This window comes from Tachyglossus aculeatus, chromosome 2 (assembly GCF_015852505.1).
Source record: "Tachyglossus aculeatus isolate mTacAcu1 chromosome 2, mTacAcu1.pri, whole genome shotgun sequence".
Taxonomy (NCBI): domain Eukaryota; kingdom Metazoa; phylum Chordata; class Mammalia; order Monotremata; family Tachyglossidae; genus Tachyglossus; species Tachyglossus aculeatus.
This window is the reverse complement of record NC_052067.1, coordinates 63,670,120-63,693,857: the sequence shown is the minus strand read 5'-3', so window position 1 is coordinate 63,693,857 and position 23,738 is coordinate 63,670,120. Positions and strand designations below refer to the sequence as shown.

Genomic DNA, 23,738 nt, shown 5'->3' with positions numbered 1-23,738 from the left:
CCGGCAGTCATCAGAGAGAAGTGGATAATCGTTTTCGAGCTTTCTCTCTCCTCCTCTCTCATGCCATGCTGGGCCAGAGAGGCTCAGGCAGACGTGTATTTACCCATATCCGGGTTAGGGAGGAAAAGAAGCAGAAAAAAAGTTTCATTTAAACCTGAACCAAAAAAACAACAACAACAAACAAAACCCTGAGACCCAACCTTCCACGTGAAATCAGGCATAGACCATAAGGCGTTATGCCCACCTGTAAATCTCCAATCAAGGACTTTGGGGGCTGCTTTAATGGGGGGGGGGGAGGAATGTGGATTAGGACAAGTTACCGTGGATTAAAAAGTTTTTGACAGTTTCTCTCCCCCAACACACACTTATTTTGTTGTTGTTTTGTTTTGGTTGCTGTTTTTGTTTTTAAACCTTGGGGGCCAAACTGTCTTGCAATGTTGCAATAATCATGGCCGCACAAGCAGCCTCCGGCCCGGAGGGGGCCAACGGCTGTAGTAAGGGAGGGCACCCCCCGCCGCCGGCTCCGTCGGATCGGGGCTCGGGCCCCTTGGCGGGGGGGCTCGGGCTGCGGGTCCGGCGGGGGAGCCAGCCGTCCGGACCCCGCCGCTCCCCTCCGCCACCAACATCATGGGCCGAACATGGCCAGTAAAGCGAGCAAGGCGGCGGCGGCGACCGCCTCCTCCTCCTCCGGCGGTCCTAATAACACTAAAAGCGTAGGGTCGGAGTCGGCTCCGGAGGAAAGTGGAAACGCCGCGGTTTTATCATCCTCTTCCTCCTCCTCGGCCATGGAGACGGGGCTGCTCCCCAACCACAAACTGAAAAACGTTGGCGATCCCCTCGCTGCGCCTCCCCACCCGCACCACCACCATCATGCCCACCACCACCATCAGCATCCTCACCATCTCCTCCTCCTCCACCACCACCACCACCACACACTACAGCACCAGCTAAACCAATTCCAACAACAGGAGCAGGACCATCCCATGCCCAACACCACCACCACCAACGGCATGAGCGGAGCGGGTGGCAGCGGCGCTGCTCGGCCCGGGGCGGCCATGGAGCAGCAGCAGCAGCAGCAACAACATGGAGGCGGAGGAAAGGACAGTGTTTTGGGGAATCGGGTGCAGCCCGTTCTGAGCCGTTCGGGTGAAGAGGACGAGCCCCCGACTAAGATGGGGGAGCCGTTGGGCGGCCGGTACGACCCCCCGAGCCTGGGGGCTTTGGGCGCGCAGCAGGAGCAGCAGCAACAGCAGCAGCGGCGGCCGGGCGGCGTTGGCCTCGGTAGCCTGGGTAGCCTCGGCGGCGGCCCGTCCGGCGCCTCAGAGTTTAATCATTACTACGGCGGCGCTGCCCCCGCGAGCGGCGGCCGAACGGGGCCTTGCTTTGATCAACATGGCGGACAACAAAGCCCCGGGCTGGGGTTAGGGCCCCCGGCCCCCGGCGGCGCGGACCCCTTGCACAACTCCCATGCAGGGTACCCCACCAGCCAGTACAACCATTACCCCGGCTACAGCCGGCCGGGCGCGGGAGGTGGAGGAGCGGCGGCGGCGGCGGCAGGAGGAGGAGGAGGAGGGAGTGCGGGGGGAGGAGGAGGAGGAGGAGGAGCAGTGGCGGCCGCACCAGCAGCGGCAGCAGCAGCGGGAGGAGCGGGAGCAGGCGGCTATGGGGGCTCGTCCTCTGGCTACGGGGTGCTGAGCTCCCCGAGGCAGCAGGGCAGCAGCAGCACGATGATGGGCCCGGGCGGCGGCGGGAGCGGCGGCGGCGGCGGCGGGGCTGCCGCCAGTCTGGGCAAGGCTGCCTCCACCTCCGCCGCGGGGGGTTTCCAGCGCTTCTCCGGGCAGAACCAGCACCCTTCGGGGGCCACCCCGACCCTCAACCAGCTGCTCACCTCCCCCAGCCCCATGATGCGGAGCTATGGCAGCAGTTACCCCGATTACGCCAATCCCAACGCCCCGCCGCCGCCGCCGCAGCAGCAGGCTCAGCCCCAGGCCGGGGCCGGGGCCGGGCCGGGCAGCCAGCAGGCGGCGGCGGGCATGAGCATGGGCATGGGCAAAGACATGGGCGCCCAGTACGGAACTGCAAACCCAGGCTGGGGAGCCGCACAACAAAGAAATCACCCAGCTATGAGCCCTGGAAACACTGGACAGGCCATCAGCAGATCCCAGGTAACTACGAGGGAAACCGGGGCCTTCCTGCCGGGCTCGAAATGGTTCGGAAATCTCTATGCGGCTTAGTTTCTTGCTTTCCAATTTACTTTTGTGTGTGTTTGCGTGTGTGTGTGTGTGTCTGTGAGTGAAAGTGTGCGTGTGTGTTTTTTTTTTTCTTCTTCTTTTTCTTTCCGGGAGGGAGGCGGGGGTAGATTCCTAAAGCCATTTTAACTCCTAGCTGCCTCGATAGCCAGGTTTTGGAAACACACAATGTCTGACTCCGATTAGGCCGGGGGGGCATTAGAGGTTGGTTTCACCAGTGAAAATAACACGCAATTTTATTACCCAATTTCCAATCGCACTTTTTTTTTCTCTCCTTCCCCCCCCCCCCCCCCCACACACACACATTACATTAGGAGTTCGAAGACAGAACTGTCGAAAACAGTTGTGGGTGGCAGATTCAACTCGCTTTTGGAACAAAATAGCCCCTTAGCCGGTAGATTCTGGAAATAAATACTGACCATTCTTCTCCATTAGCATCAAGAAAACGCCCGAACCCAGCAAGGCACGAAGAACTCTTTCTGTTCTCCATTACCAGGCCTGATTATTGCTCATGAGGTTGAGGGTCGAAAACAACACGAAGAAATAGATCGCTTTTGCGAAGGGAAGGGATTTAAAAAATCCTAGTTACGAAGCCTCGTGATGAAAAGCGTTGGCGGTCCAGAGGATTGCTTCTTTCTTTTCGAACGCTCGTTCTGTAACAAACTAGTGCTAAGTGGCAAACCGTGTGAGGGGAAACGTTGCAAAGTGCGTTTTAGTCGGCCTAATAGAGGCCGCGAAATGAGAATTGGGTTTCGAGCTTGCCTAGAATAAAGTCGTTTTTCAAGGAGCTTCTCGGAAGGGCCCCACTTGGGATGAGTTGTACTTGTCCCTTCCCCGAGAGTCCGTATATCGTAAGAGGTGACTCCAATAAGCGACCTGATCGGCAGATAGGGCATCATTTGGGGTCGTTATTTATTTCGATTGCCTCTCTGCCACCCTCCCCCGCGTCCTCCAGCTCGATTAGGAAGTGTTCTGCAGCCTGGATGCTTCCCGCGAGCACACTGAGCTTAAAGACTTGACTCGATCTCCTTTGCAGGGTTTGGAATTTGAATTGTGGAGGTAAACTGGCTGTAATAGTCTCCAGACAGCTGCCTCCGAGTTGACATCTAATCTGCCATCTGATTGGCTCCCCTCTCACCATTGGGCATTTAGCACTGCTGATGTAAATAGAAGTGCTGAGCAGTACAGTCACCAAAATTCTTGCCACAAATAATAACTGGAACTCTAGCACTCTTAGATGCTAGATTAAGATATTTTGACCAGAAGCTGGAATAATCAACAGGCGTTTACAGATGGGAGATGGACTCGGGCACCGACGCATGCTGGAGACCAATAGATCTAGAAGTTACCTCGATTAAAAAGAGAGAGAGGAGAGAGAGAGAAAATCACTTCTTCTGCAGTGACACCTTTCTCTATCCTGTATTTCAGGAGTTAAAAGAGTGAACTGTAGTCGTGAAACTTGGCATGGGATGGCTATTTATAATAGAACTTCTGCTGATTATTTGTAATTTTTTTTTCCAATCCATAATCTCTGTAAATCTCATCGCTGGGTCCGAATGTGACCCAAAATATAATTTTGCAAGATGTGGAAATGCAGTGTTTTTGATAATGAAGCATTCGTGATAACGAAAATTTTCAGTTTGCTCATATTGTCTTCTGTGGTGTATATTCATGGAAGTTTCATTTTGGGAGTCCGTGTGAGGCTTTGATGTTAGACGGTGATTAACATCCTTAAAACAAGCAAACAAAAACAGGCAGTGATTTAAAAAGTTTCATTTTTCTTTAAGCAACCAAAGAGAAAATAAACGATGATTCAACTGATCAACATTTTATCTTTTGATCATTTCATCTGATGAAGCTTGATATTGAAAGTCTTCTGCTTTTGATTGGGAAGGAACACAAAAAGCATCAGGAGTTTTCAGCCTCTTTTGGTTGATCAGTGAATCTGAGTTTTTCGTCAGTAGGCTACGGAATAATTACCAAGAGAAGCAGTATTCCGTATGTTAGCCGTACGTGTCCTCCCAATCGTTCTTTCTTGGACAGACACCTTATTAAAGCCTTTTAGATTTTAATCTGATGGAAAAATACCGGTGCCCATAATTTGGTTTTCCTCGATTTAGTTTGATTTTAGGGTGCCCATATTTAGAAAATGGTCAGGGAAAACGATCATGTACCAGAAAAGATCCTCCTCGTCACTGAATGATGGCCTGACCTTAATAAATAATAACGTGAACCTTGGGCAGACTGAACGTTGTTGCCCATTGCCCACAAATCTTTACAACCGAGTTGTACTTTCAGTTGCATTTGGTTTTTTTTTTCTATTCCTGATTGCCGGGTGGGGGATGGGGAGTAGATAAGACTCATTTTAAGAAGGTTAGTCTTTCCTCCTTTTCTGTTTTTGATTGCACTGGTAAAAGGGGTGAGGAGCCAGAAAGTAATGAAGCTCCATATGTATAACCTCATGTAATTAATTAAAAAAAGATGTGCGTTGTCAGCTTCCTTTTAAAGAGAGGTGGCTTAAAATTAACAGCTTAAAAAGCCAAAAACAAACGTATTCAAGGCAGGTGGAGGTAGGAAGCTACTACTATGTGGTATTTTTCTCATGGCATAAATTGCTCCAAGTATTTTATTTCTAATGGAATGGAAAATAAATTAATCGATGTCTTCAGGACGAACCCTTGGAAATACATGTTTGGATTTATGGATCCAGGTCCTTTCTGGTCAAAGGTTTCAAGATTAATGTGGGTTTATGTTTGGGACGAGGGGCTTTTTAAGTTCTGGTGGGGCATGGCACGTTGGTTAATATCTGTAAGAAGAAATGGTATTTGGCCCCGCCTCCCACCCCCCAGAATGGAATCCTGAATGTTATAATTTTAACATTGGCAGCTTGTTAGATGATTTCTATTTATTTCAAACTGGTTCTGTTTTCTTTTTCATTTGTGTCTTTTAAGGAAAATGTGACTGCCTGTAATTTTTTTTTTTGGCAATTGGGAACAAAAGATGCCCCATATAACATGAAAAATAGGTAGTTATTAAAGGGCATATGTATTTTTAAAATAAGAAATATAATATTTTGTTTTAAGTGTATAGCTTCTTGGGTTTCTATCTATGTGAGGAACTGCATGCAGAATAGATCAGCCTTGACAGATGGTTCGGGCATACCTATCTACACGTATGCATCGAAGATGTTTTTTTTTTTGAATCACATTTTTGTGTGTGGTACAAGTGCTGATTGAAGTCCAGATTTTTAGAATAGAGGATCTAGAGGAAAACCTGTCTTGTACATCAAAAAAGGTGATGGACAGGGGGATACAATGCCGGAAGCTGCGAGCAAGCTGTGGGTATGATTTTTGCCTGTTGGCGTTTCTCTCTTTTTAATATAATTCTCAGGTCAGTAGCTTTCCACCACTCCCCCACCACCCTCTCTGCAGTCAAATCTTAAACTAGCTGATATATAAAAAAACACCTTAAAAACATTCTGGTTGGGAAATTTGGATGGTTGTGTTTCACCTGTTTTTCCAGTATGGAGACAGGATTTGCTTCTCTAGCTCATAGAAAAAGGCCTATTCTAGTGAAAGAAAGGAAGAACAAAAACATATGCGGTATAATGCCCTTCCTAGAGGAGCTAGGATAGCACTATAATTAGTATGATTGTTGTTACTTTTGTTGGGAATGTCACATTGTGTGACAAATAATTTAAGAAAAGGATGTATTTGCTCACTGTCTATTTTGGATTATTGACCTTTTCACTAGTATATCACAGACACTAAATTTGTATTTCCCTGACACTAATTGTTGTTATTTTTCACCCAGTTGATGTATACTTCGTCGTATTTACGTTGGGACGTCTTGCCCATACCTTTTTACGACAGGGATATACGGTGGCTTATTTGGGTGGCCTTTATGAAGGTTTAATTTTTTTGTCATGGTTGCCCACACCAACCTAGTTTTACTCATTAGAATAGAAGATATCTCAAAAACCTGATGGGACCATAGCTGTATTTAATCTGTCCTACAACAGATCACTTTTGCTAATGTCACACAATACAGTGTTTCTTTAGAAATAGTGAGAAAATGGAGTTATTTGCCCTAGCATATAAATAACTACATTATAAATAATAAGTTCTCAGGTGTCCAGCTCAAAAGTGTGTGGTTAGTTGAATATCCTTTTTGAGGCTCTCACTGGTGTACATACATATTTTTCAGAAAATCGCGTAAAATAGGTTGGAGGTTTCAGTTCCTTCTTGCACCTTGTTATTATGGGGTTTGCTTGCCTGGTAAGATTTGAGGCAGCTCTAGGTGGCAGTTGCTTTGGACATTTGTCGACTAGTAACAATTTTTGCCAAGCTAGTAGAAAATAATAGTGGTTTAATTGATTTCAATAGGCTGGAGGGACACAGACTGGTAATATTGTTCAAGGACTTATTTATCAGGTGGGTTTAGGAGTATGGATCTGAAGTTTACCCTTGCCTCCTCCCCTCCCCACAGCACTTGTACATATTTGTACAGATTTATTACTCTATTTTACTTGTACATATTTACTATTCTATTTATTTTGTTAATGATGTGCATATAGCTTTAATTCTATTTGTTAAGATGATTTTGACACCTGGCTATGTGTTTTATTTTGTTGTCTGTCTCCCCCTTCTAGACTGTGAGCCCGTTGTTGGGTAGGGACCGTCTCTATATGTTGCCGACTTATACTTCCCAAGCGCTTAGTACAATGCTCTGCACACAGTAAGTACTCAATAAATACGATTGAATGAATGAGTGAATGTATACTGTGTGATTGATGAGCAGGTTTGACAACTGAATAGTAGGTTAATGGGTGCATGATGCTCAGATCCAAATTTGTGGGAAGGGCTGGTCTTTTTGTTTTGTTTTGTTTTTCTGGATGCTTCTGGATTTCTAAATATAAAGACAGATATAGCTTATGTGACAGAACTGCTTTGTGATTCTTAAAACAACACTTATGTGGAGATGATTCTGAAGGATTTGAACTTCGATTTTTTTTTTTCTGCCGATCAAGTTTTCAGTATGGATCTTCAAGGCCTCAGCGGTGACACAGAAATAAGTTATGTTTATACTTCAGGCCACATATATGGCTTGTTTTTTTGGACATGGATTCAGTTTTACATTTCAATGTCTTTTTTTGAAACGTGCTGTTTCTCAGGGGGTTCTGAGAGATTCTCTCTGTGGATATGTAAAGCACTGTTACCACACTGGCTGTCTATGCCTGCCAAGGGCTTGAGCATCCCAAGCTTTAACTCCCTGTAATGTTTAGCTGTAATAGGCAGAACTGCTAACTCACCAGAATATATTTGAAAATCTAAGAGTGTTTTCTACATTCTGAATTTCCAAATTTTCAGGCTGTTTACATTGTATTACGTGCATATTTTTTGTTGAATGGGTGGCTGGCTGAATAAATTATAATTTCAACTTCCAGGGTACCATTGAGATTTTCCAACTAGTTTTAGAAAATTGATAAGAATGTGTAAGAAGCATTTCGTTTTGGAGTTAGAATGCCTGGTGCTAAAATCCGGAAAGGTGGAAGAGTGTTGATAATATAATGTGGTGCTGACCCTATTAGCCATTTTCAGGCTCAGTATGGTGGTGACCCAAGCACTTAGTACAGTGCTCTGCACACAGTAAGTGCTTATTAAATACGGTTGAGTGAATCAGCTGGGTGCCTTTGGACAAGTCACTTAACTTCTCTGTGCCTCAGTTACCTCATCTGTAAAATGGAGATTAAGACTGTGAGCCCCCCGTGGGACAACCCGATCACCTTGTAACCTCCCCAGCGCTTAGAACAGTGCTTTGCACATAGTAAGTGCTTCATAAATGCCATTAAAAAAATAACTTGATGTTTGGCAGATTAAAGTGTAATTTAGAGTTTGAAACATGGTATGTGTCAGGATCAATCTCATTTCCATTCCTTGTTGTTTGCAAAGAGGGCCTAAGTAGGACTCATAATAATAATAATAATAATAATAATATAATAGTAATAATAATAATAATGGTATTGAAGCCCCTGCTATGTGCCAAGCACTGTTCTAAGCTCTGGGGTAGATACAAGGTAGTTAGGTTGTCCCACTTGGGGCTCACATTTTTAATCCCCATTTTCCAGATAAGGCAACTGAGGCACAGAGAAGTTAAGTGACTTGCCCAAGGTCACTCAGCAGACAAGTAGTGGAGGCGGGATTAGAACCCACATCCTCCGACTCTCTAGCCCGTGCTCTTAATGCGAAGCCACACTGCTGTAAGATTTTATTTTTGAGAAGCAGTATTTTGACTTCCATGAACGTGAGAGAAACTGAATACTTTTTACAAACAGAATTGTGACCTGGACTCAAACTCTTGAGTGTGAAATTTTTTTTCTACCTTTTTGAACAAGAACGAAGGAAGGGAGTGATGAGGGAATGCCAGTGGAATGATTGCACCAATCTTGCCCATGGTGTCCACTGGTGATTGTTGTGGATACTGGACGAGGAGATGCTTTGATGTCACATGTGTGACCTTGAGCCCTGCATAAGGTAGACACATGCGTGTGCACACGCATGCATGTGCGCACACACACACACACCCCGGTCGTCCCCCCCCCCCCCCATTTTTAGGAATGTATGCTCAGGGCCACCGAAGCCTGGAGTGTCTCTCAGGGTCATTGTGTTCCCCCCTCCCTGGTTCTTTAGAATACAGGCTGCACTTAAAGCTGCAAAACACACACCAGTCACTCAATGGGCAAGGAGTGTGTCTGCTAATTCTGTTGTATTGTACTCTTCTAGCCATTTAGTACAGTGTTCTGCACATAGTAAGCACTCAACAAATATGATGGATTGATTATGGTGTGCACAGCACTGTACAAAGCACTTGCAAGAGGACAGTACAATAAACTTGGTAGACAAGTTCCCTGCCTTACAGAAACCTAAAGTCCAGTCGGGACTCTGGGTGCTTGAAATAAAAATATCAGATCAGAAGGTGTGTGGTGCTGTGTCTGTACCTTGAGACTCTATGCTCATTTTGGGCAGCGAATGTGTCTACCAATTCTGTTATATTGAACTCTCCCAAGCGCTTAGTGCAGTCCTCTGCACACAGTAAATGCTCAATAAATGTGATTGATTGACAGGACAGACCATCAGAGAGCTTGACTGACCAGCATAAATAACTGGCCAACCTCACCTGGCCCCTCCACCAGGTCAGAAGTGTGTTTGCCTTTGGAGGTTGCTCCGGCCTTTGAATGGTGTGTCTGATGGGAGGCGGAGCTTTTGTGGGGCAAGCAGATGTAGCCAGCTTCAGTGGCGGCAACCCTTGCCAGAGACGGAGTGGCCAGTGGGGGCTGCAATGCTTCTGAGATGGGAAACCAGGCTGCCTTGGAGCCAGGTGAAGCAGGCAACAGCAACAGAAACCCTAGTCTTGGGACAGATTGGAGGGTGTGTCTGCAGAGGTGGTGACACAAAGCTTCCCTCCCTCCCTCCCCCAATCTGGGCTGGGTTTTGTTTTTTTTTTAAAGCCACTGCTGCCTGCTTCCCTTAGCACCAAGCAGTGATGGGCCCCAAGTTCTAATGACTAAATGCCATTGTGATCCTAGGCATTTGCTCTGCCCCAGCCTTAGGTCCGAACTAGTGGGCCTTATTTTTTTGTCTTGTTATAAAAACCAAAGCTTCTCTGTATGCACCAGGCTTGAGACTGTAAAAGAGTTTACCAATATTAACAATTGGATTGAGTAAAGAAATTCAGTATTTCCCTGTATTATGTTATTCCTAAAAGGCAGAACAGGGTCCTTTAAATCTTGGAGATGGCCCCACGTGCAAATAGTGTATTAATGCTGTCAGTGAAATTAGGTGGATGGCAGCAAAGTCTGGAATAGATCTGTCACAGCCAGACAGTCATTTTGAATTAAACTAGATCCTGCCTCTGCTGACAATCTTTCAAAAGTGATGCTTTTCACTATTTCATTTGGGCTTTGATAAAAGCACGATTTGGAGAACCTTATGTACTAGGCAAGAAGTCATTCTCTATTAGATGACTGCATATGAAGCCTTATTTGATGAAAATCAAGAAGAAAACCTCAACCACTTTATCATGCCCTATTTCCTTCCCCTCCCCCTCCCCTTTTTTCCCTCTTGCCATGTAATGGAACAGTGAAAAGAGTATGCATTTTTTTCTTTGCTTCTTTTTCATGTCCAACTTTTGGGTTCCTAGTTGGTAGTGCATTATACAGTAACAGGCAAACTTGTCTTGTTTAACCTCTTCATAAAAAAAAACAAACAAAAAAACTTAGAACCCTAACCAGTCGTCTTTTTTTTAAATGGTATTTAAGTGTCAGACACTGTACTAAGCATAGGGGTAGATATTACCTAATCAAGTTGAACACATCTGTGTCCCATGTGGGGCTCACAATCTTAATCTCCATTTTACAGATGAGGTAATTTAGGCACAGAAAAGTGAAGTGACTTGCCGAAGGTCATACAGCAGACTGGTGGCCTTTGCAGGATTCAAACCCAGGTCCTCCTTCCCTATTACTTCCAAAAAACAATGCTTGTCTCCTGCTTAAAAAGTTGTACAATTGTTTCCCCTCTATCAGGGGATATATACTTCTATTTAATTAATCATTTGGTACTCATTAATAATGTGAGTGCTTACTTGGGGCAGAGCACTGGACTAAGCATTTGGGAGAGCACAATAGAGTTGATGGACATGATAGTAAATTATTGTCTCACTCTCAAGTATTGAAAATTTTACAGAATCATTCTTTAAGGCTTTATCTTCATTGAAGTTCCCAAGGGATATTCATTCATTCAATCATATTTATTGAGCACTTACTGTGTGCAGAGCACTGTACTAAGCACTTGGAAAGTACAGTATAGCAATAACGAGAGGCAACTGAGAACAAAAGACAATAACCAAACTAAGTAACAAAAATGTATATATTTGGGAATGAAAAGGATTCTAATTCTGAGTGTGGTGATGGTTGAACTTACTCTTTGGTGACAGCTAGTTTTTAAATTATACCCCTTCAGAGTGCCGGCATACATTTAAGCCTTGTTTATCCTCGTAATATAGTGAATCTGCTGATTGTTTGTTGTGGTCTATACATTTTAAAAGATGATGCTCCATAAGTAGTTAGTTCATGATTTAGGTGTCTGGCACGTCATCTGCCTGAAGAACTCAGACTTGTGGAGGAGAGACTTAGACTTGACAAATAACTAGTTGTTAAGGTTTGTTTACTTAGTGGAAACAAATATTATTGTTTATCCATTTCTTATCTCATCCACTTAACCTGTTTTGTTGTTTTTTCTGCTTTGTTTATTTCATTCTAATTTTTTCAGTGCCTTTCCCTAATTCTTGAATTTTTTTAAGGAAATTTTCCATTAATCCCCCTCCCCTCATGTTTGTTGCCATTTGTAATCATTTTGTGCCTTTTCACACCATTTTCTAGTTGTCTCTTTTTACTCCCTACAAAGTTTCAGAAGTGCTTTGTAGGGAAAAGCTTCCCAATAGAAACTGACTAGAATCTTGACCTAAGGCACAAAGCCAAAAACCTTTTATCTAATTACATACAAAAACTGTAAGTAACTTGTCTACTCAGACTTTCGTTCTAACAAAATTTTATTTATGTAAAGGACTGGCATTTGTTCACCTGCTGGTGCAGCCGAATCACAGCCCCCATCTCTGAAATATTGTGAAGGTCAAATTTGATGTATGTGTTTGTTAAATCAACATGCCCACTTTTCCAAGCATCCCCTCAGGTCACCACATCTGGACAGCACTGCTTCAGGAGTGATAATAGTTCTGCAGGACAGAGTGGGGCAATTTTGCTTGTGTATGTCAGTGGGTATGTACGCATTTGAAAGCTGAGTAAATAGCAACCCTGTTGATGTACACTATTTATGCCCATTTGCTCTTTCAGCCATACAGAATATAAATTGTGGTTAAGGAATCTTTCCACTTCTAACAAAAGAACCCATCCTTTGTTCCTCAGTGAAGACTTGCATAGAGGCAGAAGACCTTCCTTCTTGTGAGTTTTTGAATTTCGTGATTCTTTCTGTTCTCTTTTCTCCTCTTTCTGGTTCTCCGTGCTGTTTTGACTTCTCTTTTGACAGCCCAGACAACCTCTTCAGCTGTAAAAAGGTATTTGTGATTTCGAGTGTGTTGTGGTAAGTGTTCAGCTAATTTATTGCTTAGAAATAAATTAAACTGAAATGGCTTCTTATCCTAAAATAGATTTCTATGTAGTGATGCTGGTGGTCGGTATGGAGGGTTGCGAGAGTGTTCAGAATCTTTACTGGTTTTTTTTTTGTTTGTGTGTTTGGGTTGTGAACATCACTGAAAACATTCTCATCTCCATGCCAAAAGAAAGCTTTTGCAGTTCCACAGCCCTTCCTGAAATAACCTTTCTAGTGACCAGTTTGATTTTTAGTTGCTGTTAAGAAAGCAATAGTTAGAGGTCAACTGATACTCCCAAAATATCTGAAGTTGTGCACTTTTTGGCCTCTTATCAGTGTTTTAACAAATAAAAGCAAATGCAGGGACACTTAGGAAACAACCTCTTTTTGGAATCTAAAAAGCATAGTTTGTACCTTTGTGTGCAAATTTGCATTGTACAATACCCTGTAAAGAACTGGGGCTGGGAGTATAAAGGATTTAATGAATCTTTTTGGAGTTAGTTAAAAATAAAAGCTGGTATATTTGATTGCAAGATATATTTTGTGTTTTGTTAGTAACTCCCTGCTGGGGTTTTTTTATTTGTTTGTTTGGGTTTATGGGTGGGTTTTTTTTTTTTTGTATCTGTTAAGCACTTGCTATGTACCAAGCTCCATTGTTAGCACTGGGGTAGGTACAAGTTGGTCAGGTTGGGTACGGTGCCTGCCCCATATGGGGCTCACTGTCTAAGTAGAAAATTGGTTCAAAAATATAGGACGATTTTGTGTATTCTGTTTACAAGAGCACTCCAAATGACTTGAGTGCTTTAGATTTATGAAAAGACTTGACTGTTGAGCAGGAAGGAACTAGAGCAGGGCTTTGGGGGCTGTGACCCCAGGAGAAATTGGGGGGGTGTTGGATTATTGCTTCCTAGAGATATGTGATTTGAGCCACTGCCACTTCAGATGGCAGTCATGCATCTACCAACATGGCTGCTTTTGGGTGAATATAGCACCTCAAATTGACTTTCCTACATTAGCTGCTGCAGCTGTGCAATGTCATGTTATTCATTATTCTTAGTAACGTCTTTCTCCCCCTCTGAAATGTAAGCTCAGTGTGGGCAGGTTACGTGTCTGATAATTCTTTTGCATTATGCTCTCCCAAGTGCTTAGTACAGTGCTCTGCACAGAATAAGCACTCAGTAAGTACTGTTCATTGATTGATTGATGTCAGAGCTGGTGGTGCTGCGCTGATGTTGGCCTTCAGTCTGGCTGCTCACTCGTTTTCATTTGCTCTGACTCTGTGCATGTGCGGTAGCCATTTTAAATTTCTCCTCCCTGCAAAGGATCAGTCACTCGATTGTTTTTATTTATTCATTTTTTCATTCATTGAATCGTATTGAGTGTTTAATGGGTGCAAAGCACTGTACTAAGCACTTGGGTGAGTATAGTATAACAATAACCAAACACATTCCCTGCCCACAATGAGTTTACAATCTAGAGGGGAAGAGAGACATTAACATAAATAAAATAAATTACAGATATGCACATAAGTGCTGTGGGACTGGGAAGGAGGGATGAATAAAGGGAGTATTTATTTATTAAGCCCTTACTGTATCCAGAGAGCTGTACTAAGTACAATATAACAGAGTTGGTAGAAAAGTTCCTACAATGAGCTTAGGGTCTAGAGAAGCAGCGTGGCTCAGTAGGAAAGAGCACAGGCTTTGGAGTCAGAGGTCATGACTTCAAATCGCAGCTCCGCCAAGTATCAGCTGTGTGACTTTGGGCAAGTCACTTAACTTCTCTGTGCCTCAGTTACCTCATCTGTAAAATGGGGATTAAGACTGTGAGCCCCATGAGGGACAACCCGATCACCTTGTAACCTCCCCAGCACTTAGAACAGTGCTTTGCACATAGTAAGCGCTTAATAAATGCCATCATTATTATTATTAGAGGAGAGGGTGAGTGGCTGATAGAGGAGCAATGGGAGCCTGGCTGGGAATATGCACTTGGAGCTCAACCTCAGCCCCCAGGCCCTGACCCGGAACAACTGGTCTTCATTCTCAACCTGCCAAATTCAGCCTGGGTGATGAGGTAGCCAATGCCCAGGCAGGGAGGACTGATGTCCAAACCCTGCTGCCGTTCTTGCTGGCTGTTAGATGGGGTGCTGCCCTCTCTTTTTTTAATTTTATGGTATTTTTACAGTGCTTTGTGCCCGGCACTGTATTAAGTGCTGGGGTAGGTACAAGCTAATCAGATTGGATACAGTCCAAGTCCCACAATGGGGTTCACAATCGTAATCCCCATTGTACAGAAGATGAGGTAACTCATCTTATCTGATTACGTGAGGCACAGAGAAGTTGTGACTTTCCCAAGGTCACACAGTAGACAAGTGTCAGAGGCAGGATTAAAACCCAGGTCCTTCTGACTCCCAGGCCAAACCACTAGACCTGGCCTCTCTGTGAGCCCTTTTAAGTGGCTCAGAGCCAGGCCTCAGGGCAGGAGAGGAGTGGGCATGTCCTGGAGTCATGTCTGTGGGATTCTCCTCCCCACCCCCTACACCCCCCTCCCCCACCTACTGGTATTTTCTCGTGAGGGGAGGCAGGTGGATTGGTGGAGAGTAGCCGCAAGCATGGCAATTTGGGTGTTTGCCATCAGGGATCACCTGACCTTCCTTGCCTGTGCATGTGCTTACTCTTGTCCTGTCTGCCCAGCTAGGGTTGGAGCAGGGTGTCTCTTGTGTGAGGTACTTGGGGTTGGTTGGCTAGCTGCCATAGCTGGAGTTCTAGTTTTCTCACTCATAGGCTCTCACTCACTGTCCCGTCCTCTCATGTGGCCAAGGTCAGCATGTGGATTCTTGCTGCGGCTTGTACACGTGAGCCGGAAGTGGGGGGTGGGGGAACCTGGGCCATAGCTCTGGAGAAAAAAATCAAGGGTCTCCCCTTCCCCCAGCAACAGGGATTCCTGGATCCCAAGCCTTCCTCTTTAGTCTAATCTGGTCTAGGTGGTCTAGCCTGGGCCTCCTGGTGAGGCTTGATCTGGCCTTGATATGGGAGATAGCTAGGCTTATGCTAGATAATGGCTTATGCTAGATAATTTCTGTCCAAAAAAATTGTGTTGGAAAGGGACTTTACCTTCCTGGTGGTTTTCACCCTGTGCTAAGTGGTTTCACTGATACACTTTGTTTCCAGGCCATAAGCAAAATGTTTCTTAATTATTTTACTCTCTAAAGATAATTCTTTTTTTTTTTTCTGTTTGACATGGAAAATTATGCAGGCCGTACGTTTACAGAGCTGTGGCATGCTTTCCAAAGGTCTTGGTTTCTCACCTTTCTCTGTGTGTGTGTGTGTGTGTGTGTGTGTGTGTGTGTGTGTGTGTTATAAATAGAATTTGATGCTTGACAATAAGCAAAAGTGCTTTAAGGAATGGACCTTTTACCGTTCACTTCTTAATGAAAGTGAATCAGTCGAGATGGAAAGTGAAAAGCAACTTCATATTTGACTCTTTACACTTAATGTGGAGTGAATAATGGGATTGGACCCTAATTTGCCAAAGTTTTAGTGCAGTATTAGTAATAAAAATTAACTTTTCTCAACGAATTAATTTTATTTCAGAACTCCCTTATAAATGGAGAGGTAAAATAGCTCATACAGCCTAAATTATTTTTCTCTTCCCGATGCTGAAAAATATCCCTTAAGAATGTGTAGTTCGTAGTTGAGCCTGTTGGCTGTCAGCACTTAAGTTGAGCTCACTAAGAAACCTGAAATATCAAATAGCTGAATTTGTCAGGTACATTTCCATACAGGGAGATGGCACTACATTGACTGAGCCGAGAAAGCTGAAATCTGGTTTTGATTTATTTGTGGTATTTTTTAGTGTCTGTAAAAGTTTCACACATGAAGCACTAGTTAGCATGTACGGTGTCACGTGATCAAAATATTTTTCCCCTCACTGCTGCCAGAAGCTATCTATTGCTTTTCAACAATCTCACTTGTTGGGCACTATGCCAAGTTGTTTAAGACAGCCCCTTACGTGAGCTGTTCCATTCTTAACCTCTCTGACTGAAGTGCCATGACCTTCACATATGTAGATTAGCCATGTGCTCTGTGAATTGAAACTTGCTGCCTCAGGAAGAAAGGGTTTTTCTTTTTATCCCTCTGGGCATTCGACAGCTATTCATCCCTGACCTGGGCAGAGGTAATGCAAGGAAATTGGATTCAAATGGAATGTGTTTAGATAACACAGGAGGCAGTTTACTGGCAAGTAAGTGCCTTACCTTGAAGAGGATGGAATAATTCAGTAGTGCAGATAATCTGTTGATTTGATGATGTGAAAGCAGCATATATGGGCAGGCAAGTTTGGGAGTGCATACATTTGGAGATTTCCCTTCAACCGCATGGTCTTGAATGATTGCTGTTTGTAAGACCCTTTAATCAGTTTTGCACTCTTAACTCTGTATCTCCATCTTAATCTCTAATGCACTTTGAGAATTTCAGTATGAGAAATTCAGTTATATTAAATGTTTGAGAAATAAAAAGGAACATTAAAGAAACTGATGATTTTAATTTGATTATGTGTTTTAAAAGAAGCAGTTAGACCTACCGAAGGGATATTTGCCTATTTACAATGTATTTTGAGAAGACTGAATACTTCTGTGCTGGTTTGAGTCTTATTCATTCATTCATTCAGTCATATTTATTGAGCGCTTACTGTGTGCAGAGCACTGTACTAAGCGCTTGGGAAGTACAAGTTGGCAACATATAGAAACGGTCCCTACCCAACAGCGGGCTCACAGTTGGGAGCAACAAGGTCTTGTACTTCCCAAGTGCTTGTACTTCCCAAGCGCTTAGTACAGTGCTCTGCACACAGTAAGCGCTCAATAAATACGATTGATTGATTGATTGATTATCTTTCTACTTCCTCAGTAAATAAGAAATGTACAATTTGTATACTTGGTTTCTCATTTAAGCAGTAGTGCAAATTGCATTCCATGTTACTCAGCGTGAGCAGTTAGTGAACAATATGGATTTGGGGGATCTTGGCTGGTTGCAACAAAAACATTTATATTGTATGTGGAAATGCGAACATAGTGGAACCTAGTTATAAAGCAATAGTTCCAACCTGAGTGTTACTAATATTGCACATGTTTATCTTTGCCTTGTTAAAAAACATCACAACCAGGCCATGTTTCCCCACTCCTCTAGAAACTCCAGTCATCACTCATCCATCTCCACATCAAATAAAAACTGCTCACCATTGGCTTTAAACCACTCAGTCACCTTGACCCCTCTTACCTCGTGTCCCTACTCTCCTACTACAACCCAGCCCGCACACTTCTCTTCTCTACTGCTAACCTTCTCACTGTACCTTGTTCGCATCTTCCTCGCCACTGACATCTCGCCCACGTCCTGCTTCTGGTCTGGAACGCCCTCCCTCCTTATATCTGCCAGAGAATTACTCTCCCTCCCTTCAAAGCCTTACTGAAGGCCCATCTCCTCCAGGAGGCCTTCCCTGACCAAAACCCACCTTTCCTCATCTCCCGTTCCCTTTTGCGTCACCCTGACTTTCTCACTTTGTTCAATTCCCCCCCAGCCCGATAGGACTTAGGTACCTATCCATAATTTATTTATATTAATGTCTGACTCCCCCTCTAGAGTATAAGATCACTGTGGGCAAGGAATATGTCTGTTTATTGTTGTACTCTCCCAAGCACTTAGTACGGTGCTTTGCACACACATTAAGTGCTCACTAAATACAATTGAATGAATGAATGAAATTAAAGCAACAGTTTTAGTAAATATAATACATAGATACTACTTGAGATCAGATTGAAATATCTCAAAGTATTCCAAAACATTCAGAAGGAAAGTTCCCATTGTAAACATAATGGTACTAAAGTGGTACTCCACGATTTTCTCTGCTGAAAGAAGGGGATTACAAGAGTGAAATCTGCCTCTAATATTGGCTTCAATTTATGAGTACTATATTTGTGGCTTCCAGTGTTGGATCTACTCCTTTGTCCTGTAGTAATTCTAAAATAGCCTAGATCAGAGTATCAATTAAGGGCACTACAGAGCCTATTGAGAGCCAGCCTTCCGCTGGCATGAAAAGATGATCCCTAAAAAGAGTTATCCCTAAAAAGAGTTATCCTTAAAGGAGTATAGCATGCAGGAACTGTGAGATCCTCGTTTTGCTCAGCACTTATCAGATCTATTTAGACTACTGTGACTAGTTCTGTACTTTACAACTAAAGAGGAATATTGAGAACTTGGAGAGGGTTTTAGAGGAATATGGAAAAAGATGGTTAAAATGTTGGAAATAATTCCTGGGAGGAAAGATGAAAGGACTGGAAGTTTTCAGTTTGGAGAAGAGAAGACTGAGAGGTTATTTAATAGCCCTCTGAAAACATGAAAGATAGAACATAGAGATGGAATAGCCTAGTCTCCATCACCCCTGAGGGCAGAACAAGTGGGAGGGGCCTAAACAGTAGCATGGATTTAAATGAGTTCTAAGGAAGAATTTTTGACAATGAAGGTTTATTAAGCATCTGGTGGATTGAGAAATATCCTTACTCTGGAAACTTTAAAAAAATAGGATAGATTGTTATTTGATTGGGTCAGCTTAAGTGAGAACAGGCTTGCTGGAAATGGGGAACCAGTGTGGAGTAGAATAATTCTTACAATCCCTTTCAGCTTTAAGATTCTGAGATTTTTCTGAAGGAATAGAGACGTGGTTAGCGAACAAGGAAGAGAGAAGACAATCGAAGATACTAGGGAAAGAGAGGAAATGTAGCTGGAGAAAAGGAGATTGGCCACTAGAAGTAGGAAATAATGAATGAAGAGCAGTATTTAAGATTGATTGAATACTCCCAGTGAGATAAAAGCTGTATGCAAAACACTCAAAGTTGTATTTCCAGCCTAAGTAGCTTCCATTCCAAAATGTTTGAAATAAATTAATAAAGATGTTTTCTTTGGCAGCCATGTTAAGTGAATGGAGACTCTTTCATTCATAGAGTAGTATTTACTGAGTGCCCATCCTGTGCAGAAGGAAAACATTCTCCTTGGCATCTTTCCACTTTTGGTCCTCGGGTCTCACGAAAGTGGTAGGATCCTGGGCAAGTTTCATCTGAGGGGTTGGTTGAATTCTTTACCAAAACTGTCAGTCTCCTTTCCCTGGATGCATTGTGCGCTATATAATATTGCTGGAGCTTGTTTAACTTTTTTTTCCCATGTGACTTCACTTTGTGTTTGTTCCACTCCCTGTTAAGCAAACAAATCTAGCAATCTGTGCTTCAGAATCATCTTAAACTGTCCATGTCATCTTTTGAAGGTAAAATGTGTTTTTTTTGTTTGAAATAGTAGCTTCCCTTTTCTGTCCAAATAGAGGCAGAACTACCAGTGGGACAAGAGGGGTGGCTGTCCCAGCATTTCTGAGACTTGAGGAGTCCCTTTCTTTAGTACAGGAACCTATCTACAGGCTTTGGGGTCAGATTCCCCAAAGGACTGTGGGTGGGCAAAGCCCAGGCCCATGGTGATGTCAGAGACCCTAGATGGGCTTGGTGTCATCCTCGACTCTGCTCTCTCATTCACTCCTCACATCCAATCCGTCACCAAAACCTGCCGGTCTCACCTCCGCAACATCGCCAAGATCCGCGCTTTCCTCTCCATCCAAACTGCTACCCTGCTGGTTCAATCTCTCACCCTATCCTGACTGGATTACTGCATCAGCCTCCACTCTGATCTCCCATCCTCCTGTCTCTTCCCCACTTCAATCTATACTTCACACTGCTGCCTGGATCATCTTTGTGCAGAAAAGCTCTGGGCATGTTACTCCCCTCCTCAAAAATCTCCAGTGGCTACCAATCAACCTACACATCAGGCAAAAACTCCTCACTCTCAGCTTCAAGGCTCTCCATCACCTCGCCCCCTCCTACCTCACCTCCCTTCTTTTCTTCTACAGCCCAGCCCGCACCCTCTGCTCCTCTGTCGCTAACCTCCTCACTGTGCCTCGTTCTCGCCTGTCCTGCTGTCGACCCCCAGCCCACGTCCTCCCCCTGGCCTGGAATGCCCTCCCTCCACACATCCACCAAGCTAGCTCTCTCCCTTCCTTCAAAGCCCTACTGAGAGCTCACCTCCTCCAGGAGGCCTTCCCAGACTGAACCCCCTCCTTCCTCTCCCCCTACTCCCCCTCCCCACCCCCACCTTACCTCCTTCCCCTCCCCACAGCACCTGTATATATGTTTGTAAATATTTATTACTCTATTTTACTTGTACATGTTTACTATTCTATTTACTTTATTTTGTTAATATATTTTGTTTTGTTGTCTGTCTCCCCCTTCTAGACTGTGAGCCCGCTGTTGGGTAGGGACTGTCTCTACATGTTGCCAACTTGTACTTCCCAAGTGCTTAGTACAGTGCTCTGCACACATTAAGCGCTCAATACGATTGAATGAATGAATATGCAGGTTATGAGTGTATATTGGTATGTCCTCTCAGTTCTCAGATTCATCAGGGAGTTAGTTGTTGGGTTGGGCAGGGCAGGGATTTTTATGGGGTTGACCCTGGGGAGGCGAGGCCCCAACATAGAAACTTGCTACCAGACCCCAGGTGAACTTTTCTGCTGCTGCCTCTCTATAATAACATGTGCTTTTATTTGATGGTTTTTAAACCTGTGATTCATAAATTATAGACAGGAAAGCATTTTGAAAAGATCCTAACCATTCCAAACAAATGGGCATTTAACCTATTCTTAAAGCTCTCCAGAGAAAGATGATACAAGTTCCTCGATGTCTTTTTCAGTGTCTGTCAAGAAATTCTTTCTTAAACATATCCCTTCCATTTTGCTCATCTAGGAACATTGGGGAAAAAGCACTTGGTAGTACCTTCAGGACCCAACCTTTTCCTTTATCCAGCAAAAATAAGAAAGGAATCAACTTCTCAGCAAGGTGTCATCTGCCAGAGTATTTGTTCTTTCTGAAACAATTCTGAAGCATTTGGAGTTTCCTGGTTTTCTTTCCTCCCACACTTCATTTAATTACAGTATCAGTCTTCAGAGAAGTTATTCCCTGTATCCAGATCATCACTTTTACAGATATTCCCAACAGGTGGTTGGGGTAACATCTCTAGCTCTGAATGCCATCAGTGGTCCTGCCTTCAAGTTTCCTGCTCTGACAGAAGCTGGTAGCAGAGTGGGCTGTGGACCTGGGTGACAAGCTAAAATGGAGCTGCACATTATGAACTGATGAGAGGAGGAGCTAGCCGGCTTACTCCTTCCTAATTTATTCACTTGGGGAAAATAAAGAGGAGTTGGAATGGGTGACATTAAGTTTATTCCCTCACCGTGTAAGATTTTTAGTGTGCCGTACCAAGGCGTTTAATTTAAAATATCCAATAATGTTCATCATTGTGTCAGGGGGTTCCTAAATTGGGGGTTGAAGTGAAGGGTCTTACTCAAATAAACTAAAGTCTTTTGATTGAAAGCCATTGTGCAAATGGTAGCTTCAAACAGCTACAGACTAGACCAGTTTTTAAAAACCAGGATTGTTAATAGTAATTGTTGCATTGCTTAGTGTTTGTCAGTCACTGTACTAAGCGCTAGGATAGATAGAAGATAATCAGGTCCCACATGGGGCTCACAGTCAGAGTAGGAGGGAGAATAGTCAAATAGTCAAGCCTAGTTTCCACTTTCAGGTTTACCTATGACAGCACATCTTACAGGTACTTTGTGGCACCTCTTCGATTAATAAATTAAACTTGTGGAGCAGTTTCATAGCAGTTTGTAGTACCTTTTGCTATATGGAGGAATAGGGAAGAGGTTTGACTCTTTCTTAGACCTTTAAAGCTCTTTTAAATTGTGAGTTTGTGCACGATTTCTGCATAAAAGCAGTGAAGAGTGTTGGGTTGTTTTTTTTTTGAAGAAGATGGTATTGAGGTTATGAATTTTAGTATTGAAATTTTCCATAGTGGGAAAACATTTGAGGAACTGACTTCAATTGACAATCCACTCTCTGAGTCTCATAGTCCAGGTAAAATATTTTCATTTATTGACAAATGTAGTAAACTGCCTATACACAGTTCTAAATGCAACCTTTTAAAACTTCCAGAATATCATATGAGATTGAAATGAAAATATGAAATATACATTCAATTTATCATTTTTTGTTAATGATATATTTTATATAAAGATTTAAGCTCTTAAAAACCCAGCAATTCTTATTCTTAATGCGTCATTTCAGAAAGTAAGATGCACTTTTTTAAACTAATTGAAGCATCACCCATACTTCCTAATTGTGGATAAGAAGCATGTTTACCAACTCTCTCTTCATTCATTCATTCATTCATTCATTCATTCATCCATTCAATCGTATTTTGTATTGTATTCACCCAGGAGCTTAGTACTGTGCTCTGCATACAGTAGGCACTCAATAAATAGTATTGACTGATAGCAGTACCATTTATTGAGAGCCCACTTGGTGTGGTGCACTGTCTAGGCGTTTGAGAAACACAGAATGCCCAAGTGACACATTCCCCGCCTTCAAGGATTTTACACTTTGTTTAATATGGCACGTGTCAAGACTCGGATTCCGGAAGACTTGGGTAGTCCTGGGAGTTGCCCTGGCAACCTGCCCTGTGCCCACTCTGTGGCAGGAGCATGAGCAGCAGAGTGAGCTGCACGTTACCTCCATATGCCTGCCCAACAAGCAGCAATGCTGACTTTGCATTTGAACTTGGGGTGGAAGTCTGAGGGGGTATGGCATGTTGGGTCAGAAGACTCTTTTTTTTTTAAATGTGTATCAGCAACCAGTCAATCAGTCATATTTGAGTGCTTATTCTGTTGCAGACTACTCTAACAAAGGTTTAGAAGAGTATCGTAGAATTAGTAGACCTGACTCTTGCGTTGAAGGCACTTAGAATCTAATGGAGAAGCAACAGAGTATAAGGATACATACAAAAATGATGTAGGCAGGTGGGTGGAAGGAGAGGAGGCAAGTACCCAAATACTTAGGTGATATGCAAGTGATAAAGTGGCAGCAGAAGGGAAAGTTGGATGGGGAAATGAGAGATGAATCAGGGAATCCCCTCTGGAAGGATGCAATTTTAGGAGGGCTTTGAAGTTGGGGAGACCAGTCTTCTGCCGAATAGAGGAGGAAGGAATTCCAGGCAGGAGGGGGAGTGTGAGCAAGAGATTGGCAGGGAGAGTAGAAGGAGGAGTAGTGAAGTGGGTTGGCTTTGGAGGAGTGAGGTATTCAAGCTAAGTTGTAGTGGAAGGTTAGGTAGGAAGGGAGAGAGCTGGTTGACTGCCTTAAAGCAGATGGTGAGGAGTTTCAGCTTGATGCAAAGAGGGATGGGCA

At 43.5% G+C, this 23,738-nt stretch overlaps 1 protein-coding gene across 5 annotated transcripts in view; it reads left to right on the top strand.

The window, feature by feature from the left end:
* Positions 1-580: 580 nt before the first annotated feature.
* ARID1B (AT-rich interaction domain 1B) overlaps positions 581-23,738 on the top strand; it is a 541,437-nt gene continuing 518,279 nt past the window's right edge. For 3 of the 5 annotated variants that reach the window (XM_038762806.1, XM_038762800.1, XM_038762793.1), the window contains exon 1: positions 582-2,165. In XM_038762806.1, coding sequence (XP_038618734.1) covers positions 639-2,165 — 1,527 coding nt within the window. In that variant the 5' untranslated portion in view covers positions 582-638. Of the gene's footprint in view, positions 2,166-23,738 lie in introns of all 5 variants that reach the window. The other 2 variants (XM_038762779.1, XM_038762785.1) reach the window with 1 other exon arrangement.